Below are 12,398 nucleotides of genomic sequence, written 5' to 3'. Positions count from 1 at the left end.
GTGACTTTGTAATTATGTTCATTATAATTGGCTTTTGCGCTATCGCCCCCCCCCCCCCCCCCCCCCCATCACATGGGTAAGTCCACGCCACGCCAAACAATGGCGGTCGACCAGGGGTGGTCGGAGGCCCTCCTCGCTCCCATCCTCTTTACCTGCCGAGCATATAATTCCAGTAGTCCCCCCTTAATGAGTTTTCTCCCGCAGCAGCCTTAGATAAATGGATAAAACGCCAGCGTTATCCAGGGCCCCATCACTGAACCCTCCGCACCCCTAATTTGTTTGTTGGAAGACTGCAGTTAAAGGAGATTAATGCGCTATAGATTTACGAGGGGAGGTGTGTGTGTGTGTGACGGGAGACATCGTAAACCCCATCTCATTTGCAAGCAGAGGAGATGGAAGCTGGAGGGCCCAGAGGGATGTTCTGTATCCCAGTTAAGACGTTTTCCAAAACCCAGTGTGAGGTTCTTTTTTGTTTAAAAGGCGAGAAGATGCCGTGTTTTCCTCTGGCACGGTGAAGGTGGAGACGCTGCCGCTGCTGGTGGTGGTGGTGGTGTGTTGTTTGTCCTAACAGGATTCCAACCTCCATATTGCCAAACACACACACACACACCCTCTCACACATCCCACTCCCCTTCTGCCTTTTTTTGCAGCCAAAGCTAATTTGCACAGGCGTGAGTGTGGGTAATGCTGCCACCTCCTCTCTGACAAGCTAAAGCCATTGCTTACATGGCATTACGGCCTGTGCTACACGTTCAGAGAGCGGGCGCAGCACGCTGGCACACACAGCCCTTTTGTCTTTGCCTCCTCCAAATTTTATTTCCGATTTTATTTGGTGACGCAGAGAAAGAAAGTATTTTTTTTTTTTTTTTAAAGCCCCCACATCCCATTTGTGCTGTTTTGCATGGCTACGCCTGTGGAGCAGGCTTGTATTGGGTAAAATGATACTGGTTTCAGATTTAGCATATTACGTCTAAGGAGCCAAACGCCGTGAGGTTCTTACTTGGCCAAAAGGCGCTGTTCTACATGGGATATGCATTTTCTGTAGTTCTCTCACACTCTCTCTCTCTCTCTCTCTCTCTCTCTCTCTCTCTCTCTCTCCTCTCTCCTCTCTCCTCTCTCTCTCTCCTCTCTCCTCTCTCCTCTCTCCTCTCTCTCTCTCTCCCCTCTCTCTCACACACCCACACACTCTAGCGCTAGTAGACAAAGTAACATATATGCTGCACCCAAATAAAAACGAACATGGCTTTAATGTAGAGACGTTTCTTATGCCTATCCAATGCTGTCAGATTCACAGCAGGTTATGCTAAACCAATAACTTTGCTAGACTCAGCTTATAACTTGGGTCTATCCCTTCTCCCTGTGTGAACACATTAGAACCTAATCAGTTTGCCATGGCCTCTGATCTTAACGCAGTCTTACACGCCGCACACACACTCTTATGACTTCCCTCCCAGCTCTTGCGCACTCATAACACAAACTACACACTGACACTCAAAACTCCTTGGAAAAAGGGCTTCTCCTCGACGCAATTACAACAGTAATGCGATATTTCCTTTGTATGTTAATGTGCATTTTCCACGGTACACTCGCTCTCCTCTCCGGTTCCAGCCTTTTGTCTCTCGCCGCCATTGTTCCCACCACTCCACTTCTCCATTTACATAATTGAACTTTTGATTGGACTTTTCTCATGCTCACCCCCACCCTCAGTTGCTTGAAATCCGAAGGCATCATTTTCCTGGGTAAGATGATGAGATGACAACACCCTCTCTCTTCCCGTTCTTCCGTCATTTGAGGGCGTCAGACGAGGAAAGCACCGATTAGACAAATGCCTCGTTTTAGATTGAAGGCACAATTCAATAATTGAGTGTTTCGGGGGTAAGAGTCGGGGGAAAGCCAATCGGACGGCAGCTTTCGTGGCACTGCGAGAGAGCGCCCGTCCACTTGAGCCCTTCAGCCATCAGCGCAAGTGCGGAATGCTAACACATGCTAACCCACTGAACTCTGCCAGGTGACTGGCATGGCCCACTTACCTGTGGATAACCAGACTAGAACGTTCCGTAGGGAGGCCCTCGATCCGACAGATGCAGGAACCTGACGTGACTCTTTCCCAGTGGGTTCATCAAGATGCTCTCATCCCAGCAGCGTGGGCCTGCTGCCGCGCTGTGTCGCTACGAAGAGCGGCTGTTACAATGGGTTTTAATGTGACTTGTTGGTTTTAATGTGGTGGTCGTTGGCGCGACACGAGACTCCTAAAGGCTTCAAAGGAGTGTCAGGTGCCACTGCACCGCGTGCTTCTCTCTGTGACACAGTTACCACGACACCTGTCACGAGGGGGAAAGACAAAATAATTGCGTGCGTGCGTAGCCTGAAGTTGGGCTGCATCGAACAATGTGGTGGAGTCTAGACTTGTCCAGGCTTGAAGACAGTCCTGTTCAACTGCTCTGTCTGTGTGTGTCTCTTGTATTTGTGTGCAGGGGTGTGTGTGTGTGTGACCACTCTATACGGTTGTATACGTGTGACACCTCCCCAAACAATACATGTGAAAGGCGCAGAGTCGGTGTGTCAAACACGGCAGTCTCGAGGCACGCATGCGTGTGTTCGGAGTGGGGGGGGGGGGGGTTGTTTTCGCCCGAGGCTCCCTGAGCGGATTACAAGTTTTAAAGAGTAAGAGATTCAACACCTCCTCAAATCTGACAGTCTGACGGCCCTTTTGAAGCCATGAAAGTGAGATTGGACATGAGGCTCTTTCCCCTCCACAGAGTTGTGGTTTTGTGTGATTCGTCCGAGCCCAGTTAAGTTCTCGTTCATGCGTTTGCCCCCAAGTGAGAGACCAAGCCGGCACTTAAAGCATTCGACTTGTATCTTCTTCAAGACACTGAGAGGCTAGTTGAAGTCACGTGGATATACGGTTCCTGTATGGTAATGCACAAAGTCCAGCATATTCTGGATTTAAGTGCGCTTGCCTATTTTTCAGGCCACACAGAACCATTTCATGCCTTCATGCCGCCCGTGTCGGTCAGTACTGACACGGGCGCTTGGGCAAAAACGTCCCTTATTCCAGAATAGTGCTCATCCTGGCTGCCACTTTGGAGTTCTGGGCCCGTTTTCGACCAATTCCATTCCTGCTTGCACCACCTCGGATCAGTGTTGAAGGAAGGACATCAAACTATCTGCTTCATGTTAGTCCACCCTCTCTGTCTCCTACTCCCCCCCCCCCCCCACACCCCCTTTCTCTTTTGCCCTGCCAGATATATGTTGTTGACACAGAGGCAAAGGAAATAATGGAATCTCTTGTCTCTGGGTTGTGTTGTTCTTGTCAGTGGGTTGGCCAACGCTGTAAGGGTTGTTTATAATGGAGGTGTAAGAGGGGGGGGGGGGGGGGGGGGTGTTGGCTATGTGCGAATGATAGTAATGAAGGTTGCCTTTTTCATTTTTTAATATGGAATGTTTGTGGGTCGAGGCGGAGGTTGTCCACTAATCCTACCCCCGAGGTTCACTGGCTACACGGCTGTGTCAATTTTTAACACACACACAGAGAGAGAGGGCTTTGGGCGAGACAGCGAACCGTAAGATAAGTCAGGGCGAGTCTTTTGCTCCTCATAAAATGTTCAACCCCTGTGTTTGTCTCTTGGAAACCCTATTTGGTTGCGAGGAGAGAGATGCATTTTTCAGGATTTATGAATCGAACATTTTGTGAGTTGATGCCTTTTGTGTACCTTTATCTCGCTGGAATATAATGGACTAATCTGGGCATGCAGTCGAGGACGATTCAACACACAAAGTTTCTGGGGGTTTCTGTAGCTGCAGTGAAATGCCAATGGTGTGTGTGCGTGTGGTGGGTATCTACACGCGTGTATCTGTTGACACGTTCACTTTTGGATCATTGTCAATGTATGAGATTGTGTATGCGCCTGTGAGTGTGCGTCCTTGTGTTTTGCGTGTGTGTGTGTGTGTTCCACTGGGCTGGCTGGAGGTTGGTTAAAGTGCTGGGGCTCTGGCTCTGGAGTGTGTTGGGGCTCTAATTGCTTTAATAGCACCTGGTCTCTAATCCCAGGTAATTATGGGGCCGAAATTAGACAGCTACTTTTACCATCACTTGAGAGCAGAAAGAGATGGCCCCGAGGAAGACAACATGACTCACTGGCAGAGGAAGGACCCGGCCGTGGACTGAGTGCTTGAGTGTCTGTGTGTGTCTGGTGTGTGTGTGTGTGTTTTAACTTTACCCCAGTAGTTTTCATTCATTTTTCCCCCCATACCCCTCATTGTTTCTGAGGGACTTTCAATTAGAGTGATTAGAATAGAATGTGCGCCCGTGTACACGCACGCCATGACATTAAGCCCGCCACCATCACCCTTATGGAATAGATTTATGGTATTAAAAGATCGCTATAGTAATCAAGAGCTCCTTCAGACTTGCCAATCTCCCTACATCGCCTACTCTCAGATGGATCTGTCGTTCTCTGTTTTTGTTATTTTATTTGGGAGGGAGGGAGGGTGGGGTGGGGGGGGTCGCCTAAACGTGTCTGGGGAAGATGTGGGGAAAGGTTAAGGTCCTCTTTAAAGACGAGCTGGAAATGTCAAGTGTCGTCCCCTCAGGTTCTGTCTGCGTCACCCTGAGAGCGCCATAGGGACACACACACACACGTCACTCGAACAATCTCACGCTAACTCACACACACACACACACACACACACACAAAGGTTATGAGTTGCTATCAGGCAACAAGTCTTGTTTCACTCTCTAGGTTTGAGATCCAGCTCGAGGCTGACTAATATTTACACTGACTACTAACACACAGACACGCCATTGTTTCATGAGGAGTGTGTGTATGCAAATGCACGAGCAACCTGCTGTGACAGTGGAAAGTGTTGTGGATATTCATCTGAATGTCTTATAGTCACTTTAGTCTATTTAGTTTTGGTGTGCGTATGTGTCTGTGTCTGCGTGCGCACACATACACACACACACACGCAGCAACAGGTGTACACCTGTAGGTGTGTCTGTTCACACCAGCGCTCCCTTTAAAAGGCCCGTTACCACCCCGTGATCACCCCCTCCCCACCCTCTCGCTCGCCCGCGGCGCCCCTCGCTAGCCCTCTCTCTCCTGCAGTAGCTCCGACTGACCAACGGAGGGCATTGTTCGGCCACTGCAGGCCGGTCACCACACAGCCTGATGTCCTGCTGCTGCTACGACCCTGCCGCTCAACCAGTCATAAACACAGCACACACTCTCTGCTTTCTGCTAGACACACACACACACACTTTTCTGCAAAACCTGTCCTCGAGCACCGCGCGTCCTAGTGACGCCTCAGACCTGTACGATAAACCAGCCCACTGTGGTGTTTACGATGTCACGGTCTCCCCTCCTCTCCCAGGGTTACGGGAGCCCCCCCAGACCAGAAGGTCACAAGGGGTCAAGCTCTGTCCGAGGCGGCGGTTCAAAAGGGGCCGCAACGTTCCAAACCGACCGTCCAATCACTCCTCCAAACAGTCGGAGTAATCTCATGTCCAGCCCCATGTAACCAGATTTGCTCCAGTCTGAATACCACTGGTACCGTCGAGACGGACGCATGTCGCCATGCTTCCGTGGATTTGTGGGATTTGGAGGCTAGGCTCCGAGACGCTCCCATTGGCTAAAGCCCGGACCTCAGATAAGACTTCAAAGGCGGAGCAAATTAATAAGATGTTTACATTATCCACGGTCTTATGCAGCTTTGAGTGTGACCCCCTCATTAGTGTGTGTGTGTGTGTGAGAGACCCCATCGTGTCTCAATATGCTTGACACACTCGAAGCTAATTGGATGGGAGAAACGTTTTGAGCGATGTTTTGATCAGAGTAAAAAACAGGAGGATTAATTGAGTGAGCACCAACAACTCAGTGACTCTTTTATCTCATCTCTCCCTCTCCCTCGGTTCAGCCGCGTCGGGAAAAAAAAGCAGCGCTCAGCATTGCCAATGTGCGCCGCGCATCACATTTGCACGGTAGCAGCGGGGCGAGGTCTAACGGTTGCGTATTCACACAGGACCAAAAGTTCCTTCGAGATGGAGAACTTGAAATGTTCCCCTCCCTCTCCGTCTCCAGCCCAGCCCCATCCCCAGCCCGGTGCTTGGCGGGAAGCCCAACGCCAGCCAATCGCTGCTCGCCTGGTGTCGCGAGGTCACCAAGAACTACCGCGGTGAAGATCACCAACTTCACCACCTCCTGGAGGAACGGGCTGGCCTTCTGCGCCTTGCTGCACCACTTCAGACCCGACTACATGTGAGAGACGCGCACACACACACCCACACACTTTTAACTTGTGATTTATGAGGTGTGTGTGTGTGCGTGTGCGGAGGAGAGAGACGGAGATAAATCATCAAAGCACCGCGCGGATGCCATGCTGTGCGGGCGCACGCGTTTCCTTGCACACCATGTGCTTGTGATTGTGTGCGATTTTCCACTCTATTAGTTTTGTTGATTGCGCCGCTGTGAAATTGCATGTTACAGTTCTAATGCCATTACATGTGTTGCATATCTAAAAGCACTCTTTCGCTCTCTCCTCCCCCCCCCCCCCCCCCTCCTACCTTCCCTGCTGTTCGCCCAGAGACTACAAGGCTCTCAATCCTCAGGATATTAAAGAAAACAACAAAAAGGTAAGTGTCTGCAACTGCAGAGCCAGCCAGCCCCCCTTCACCACTTAGCCCCCTCTGTCTCACCATCTCTCCATCCTGCCTTATTTAGGGATCTACCATTAATCCCTGGACATGGGGGGGAGGGGGGTAATTGTGTCTCATCCTGAGTTTGTGTGTGCATTCGCAAGCACACATGCATCTTCAGTGAGGGAAAAAGTCACCTGGTAGAGGCGAGATGGGATCATAACTGAACAGCCTGCTGTGAATGTGCCAAAAACCCTGTGTGTGTGTGTGTTCAAGAGGAGCACCTGTGATGGTGTGGAGGTAGAGGAGAGTGCGCTGGGAGACAGGGGCGGCATTTGAGGAGCACCTTTGATGGTGTGGAGGTAGAGGAGAGTGCGCTGGGAGACAGGGGCGGCATTTGAGGAGCACCTGTGATGGTGTGGAGGTGGAGGAGAGTGCGCTGGGAGACAGGGGCGGCATTTGAGGAGCACCTGTGATGGTGTGGAGGTAGAGGAGAGTGCGCTTGGAGACGGGCGGCATTTGAGGAGCACCTGTGATGGTGTGGAGGTAGAGGAGAGTGCGCTGGGAGACAGGGGCGGCATTTGAGGAGCACCTGTGATGGTGTGGAGGTAGAGGAGAGTGCGCTGGGAGACAGGGGCGGCATTTGAGGAGCACCTTTGATGGTGTGGAGGTAGAGGAGAGTGCGCTGGGAGACAGGGGCGGCATTTGAGGAGCACCTGTGATGGTGTGGAGGTGGAGGAGAGTGCGCTGGGAGACAGGGGCGGCATTTGAGGAGCACCTGTGATGGTGTGGAGGTAGAGGAGAGTGCGCTTGGAGACGGGCGGCATTTGAGGAGCACCTGTGATGGTGTGGAGGTAGAGGAGAGTGCGCTGGGAGACAGGGGCGGCATTTGAGGAGCACCTGTGATGGTGTGGAGGTAGAGGAGAGTGCGCTGGGAGACAGGGGCGGCATTTGAGGAGCACCTGTGATGGTGTGGAGGTAGAGGAGAGTGCGCTGGGAGACAGGGGCGGCATTTGAGGAGCACCTGTGATGGTGTGGAAGTAGCGGAGAGTGCGCTGGGAGACGGGCGGCATTTGAGGAGCACCTGTGATGGTGTGGAGGTAGAGGAGAGTGCGCTGGGAGACGGGGGCGGCATTTTGCAGAAGCCCAGGGAGCTCAGCGAGGCACAGAGGATCGTAAAGTTTGAGGAGGCACGCTGGGTGAAAGTCGTGGTGCTTGTGTGAGGGGGGCACTTCACAGGGTCGGCCCGCCGTCGCTGTAATCCAGTTTCCGGCTTGTGTCTACCTTCAGAGCATATTTTCCTCCTCTTTAATTCACTCTCTCCCTCCCTCCCTCCCTCCCTCCCTCCCCCCCTCTTCTCACCTCCACCTTTCTACCCATTGAGGAATTTGCTGCGGAATGGTGCCTGACAAATAGGCTTCCACGCCCCCCCCCCCCCCACACACACACACACATCCTCACCACCAACACACCCGGATATATTTTCTCTGTGTAGTGCGTTTAGGCGTACGGGTGTTGCAGTGCATGATTCCTTACAGACATGTCACTTTTCAGAGAGGGCGTTGTTAAAATGACGTCTTGGTGCGTAAGAAGAGCTTTTTTCGATTGTTAGAACCGGCAACATGCACGCACAGGTCAGCAGAATTGTAGGACACATTCTCTCCTTATTACCTCATGTTGATTGCTCTCACCCCTTTCCTCTTCCTCCCCCCCCCCCACACACACACGCATGCTTGTCTTTTCCTCTGTCATCACTCGCTTACTCACTCTCCCTCTACACACACCTTTCCAGCCTGAGGGGCTACACAGAATGATCTGCCTCCGTTTCCTGCAGCTTGATTTCCTGCACTCACTCACACACACGCGCACACTCACACACACTGATAACCCCTGGTGCCCCTGTTAGGCATGAATGGTGCCGTGTTGACAATGACCGCTGTGGAGAGGGAGAGAGAGTGAGAGGGGGGGGGGGAGGGGGGAGAGAGAGCCAATTCCATATCTTCTGCCTGCCTCTACCTCCCCAGGCACTTGGGTAGATCTGAGAGGATAGGGGTGGGCCTGAGCATCATGGTGAAATATTCGGCCTTCACGGGCGAGATAGAGCCAGCGCCGTCCTGTTCTTTAAGATCGGTACAAGCGCCCAGGGCTTGATTTGGAATTGGGCCTCTGAAAGGGAGACGGGTCAGGAGGGAGAGGGGAAGGAGGGGAAGGAGTCAGCAAAGGAGTGGGAGTGGCTAGGGAACGGCGTGCCTGCGACATTCAGGCTCGTGAGCCTTCGGGTTTGTCATGCACGGACTTCAGAGTTTGCGCGCGCGCGTTTGCGTCGTACGTGGTAGGGGCTGAGTGACGGAGGGGTGCCCGGGGCTCTACCTGTCTGTTTAGGGAGGAGACACGCAGGCCTCAGAGGCACCGCTGCCGTCTACAGGGTGTCCAGGTTTAAGGACCCCGGAGGGAGAGAGGGGGAACGAGAAAAGCGCTAGGAGGGAGGCAAGGGGTGGGAGGGAGAGGGAGGCAAGGGGTGGGAGGGAGAGGGAGAAAGTGAGAGAGAGGGATAAAGCGAGAGTGAGGGAGAAAGTGTGAGAGGTGGGAGCGGGAGAAAAGGAGAGGGTAAGAGGGAGATGGAGGGAGGGAGACAGAGTTGGGGAGGAACCTGAGGAGAGTCGAGGTGTGAGGTGGAGGGAGGGGCGGACCGCAGCAGTGACTGACGACGAGAAGCAGAAGGAATAAATGAGAAAAAGGAGGAAGAGATGGAGGGATAGAGGGGGCGAGGGAGACTGCAGCAGTTTTTCATCCCTGGCTCATCCTTTCATTTCTATTTGATAGACACGGGCGTCATTTCTCTGCTCTCTCCATCTCTGTCTGGGAGCAGTGATTGCAATAACCCCTGACTCCATTGAAATATGATAGATAAGGACAATCAATAATTGGGGGGATTGGTGGGGGCAGGGGGGGGGGGGCAGCAGGGTGATGAGAATATTAGGCTTTCCCAGCCTTTGAAAAGATCTATTATCAATGCATTAACTCGGTCTGAATGAAGACTGTTTGTCTGTGTGGAGCCCAGATCTGGGAGTGTGAATAGCCTGTTTTCTTTGGTTCCATTTTGTGTTGCTGTGGTATTAGTGTTTCAATTTGTTTAATGTGAGTTTGTGTGCGTGCGCGTGTGTTTCTCTCTGTGCGTGCGCTTGTGTGTGTGTGTGCGTGCGCGCGCGTGTGTGTAATGAGAGAGTAGAAGTCATTTCCCATGGTATCTGATATAAGTGCGTGGAGCACCAGGTGAAAGCGCTGGGAGCCCAACCACAGGGGAGTGGGGAGCTGCTCATGATTGACAGCGATGGATGCCTGTCAATCACCGAGGGGGGAGGAGTCCGGGGGGGGGGAGGGGAGACCAGAGTAGCCCAAACCTTCCCTTTTGTCAGCGCCGAGTGTTGAAAAAATACCCATATGATATGGAGTTATTATTATGAATAGTTAGGTATGTAGATATATAGATCAGTGTTTCCCAACCTTTTTTCAGTCATGGCACCCATAGAAAAGTAAAAAAAATGTTGTGGCACCCCCACCCCCCACCCCAAAAAATAAATAAATGAAAAGGACTTCACTCTACATATCCCGAATTCTCCTGATTGAGGAACGTTTTTAACTCTTCCCTCAGTTCGTAGAGGCGTGCCAAAAACCTTGCCGCGTGATAGCCATCGAACGGCCGTATGTAATAACAAGCTCTGATGTTCCGCTCCCATTTCCTCGCATAAAATCTAAAAATAGACGGCTCTTCAGTGGGCGTGCCTTGATGAAATTAACTAGGCCTATATCTACTGCTCTGTCCAGTACATCAGAGTTCCTTCAGGAGCGTCTTTGCTACCAGTGCCTCCCTATGTAAAAAGCAGTGAGTGGCTTTCACATGTGGGTTTTGCGCTCTGACTCTGCTAATGAAGCCCTTCGTACTCCCCGTCATGGCAGCGGCCCCATCAGTACATAAACTGTGACAGTCCTTCCAATTCAACCCCCCCTGTTCAAGATACTCTGTTGTCACACAATATATTTCTTCTCCCGTTGTTTTGTCAGACATTGATTTACAAAATAAAAGTTTCTCTAATGCTGTCGCCATCTACGAATCGAACATTTGCCAGGAGCTGAGCGTGCGTGCCCGCTGTCAGTCAACTCATCCAGCTACAAGGAAAATTCATTGAAGGCAGGGACGGACTGTGAGTAAAGGGTTAAAAGGCCCTTATTTAAGCGCAAAATAGTTTTTTGAGCTTTATGTAAAATAAACATAGCCGTTTTTCAATTGGTAAAACGTTGTCTAGTGAAGATGATGTCTTATTTTCTCTTATTTTTCAGCCCCTTACGTTTCTTAGCCTGGTTTTCGATCGTTATATAGTCTCTACTAGCTAGCTTTCGATCTCAGTGTCACTGTCGAGTGTAAGCGAGACAAAGGGGGCGGGGTAATGGCTGCACAGACGTTCATTTGGAATAAACCAACCGGCCTTGGGGAAATGGGGGACGGCCAACCGTGTCTCTCAATCTTCTGCCGACATTTTATTAGTAGTTAAAAAAATTATAGCGCAAGCGGCCCTCCGGCCCAGACGTGTCTCGGCCCACCGGGAATTCTTTGGCCAGTGGATGGCCAGTCCGCTACTGGTTGAAGGACTTTTACACGGCACCCCTGCTCTCATCAGACGGCACCCCAGGGTGCCGCGGCACCCCGGTTGGGAAACACTGATATAGATAGTTGTGTGTGTATATATGTGTATACATATGTATATATTAGAGTTAGTTATTATGAGAGGCCGTATAGGCCTTAATTCATACTTGATCTCACATACACGCCATGACCTCACATATATACCATCATACTCTCACATATATACCATTATACTCTCACGTATATACCATTATACTCTCACATATACACCATTATACTCTCACATACACGCCATGACCTCACATATATACCATTATACTCTCACGTATATACCATTATACTTTCACATATATACCATTATACTCTCACATATACACCATTATACTCTCACATATATACCATTATACTCTCACATATATACCATTATACTCTCACATATATACCATTATACTCTCACATATACACCATTATACTCTCACATATACACCATTATACTCTCACATATATACCATTATACTCTCACATATATACCATTATACTCTCACATATACACCATTATACTCTCACATATACACCATTATACTCTCACATATACATCATTATACTCTCACATATACACCATTATACTCTTGCACATAAACTGGCATACTCTCTTACACACACAAAAATACCGTCTTATATGCACCATCATACTAAAGTATGACAATATATGTAAGAGACAAATAGTATGTGTGAAACAGAATGTTACTATATGCAAGAGAATAACAGGATGTGTAAGAGAGAATACTTATCTATGTGAGAGAGAATACTTGTCTATGTGAGAGAGAATACTTGTTTATGTGAGAGAGAATACTTGTCTATGTGAGAGAGAATACTTGTCTATGTGAGAGAGAATACTTGTCTATGTGAGAGAGAATACTTGTCTATGTGAGAGAGAATACTTGTCTATGTGAGAGAGAATACTTGTTTATGTGAGAGAGAATACTTGTCTATGTGAGAGAGAATACTTGTCTATGTGAGAGAGTTTGATTGAAACGGAAGGCAGTTGGATTGAAAAGGAAGTAGTACTGAATTCTCAGTTCCTGATTGGCTTACACATGAAGAAGGATTTGGGGTAGA

At 50.1% G+C, this 12,398-nt stretch overlaps 1 protein-coding gene across 1 annotated transcript in view; it reads left to right on the top strand.

Annotated features, from left to right (window-relative positions):
• ehbp1 (EH domain binding protein 1) overlaps window positions 1–12,398 on the top strand; it is a 108,389-nt gene that overhangs the window by 47,937 nt on the left and 48,054 nt on the right. Inside the window, 3 exon segments of the mRNA XM_062464501.1 lie at window positions 6,084–6,178; window positions 6,180–6,260; window positions 6,586–6,634. Coding sequence (XP_062320485.1) covers window positions 6,084–6,178; window positions 6,180–6,260; window positions 6,586–6,634 — 225 coding nt within the window.

The sequence above is a fragment of the Osmerus eperlanus genome, chromosome 6 (assembly GCF_963692335.1).
Source record: "Osmerus eperlanus chromosome 6, fOsmEpe2.1, whole genome shotgun sequence".
In the NCBI taxonomy this organism is placed as follows: Eukaryota; Metazoa; Chordata; class Actinopteri; order Osmeriformes; family Osmeridae; genus Osmerus; species Osmerus eperlanus.
The sequence above is the reverse complement of the archived record's forward strand: the minus strand, read 5'-3'. Positions and strand labels throughout refer to the sequence as shown.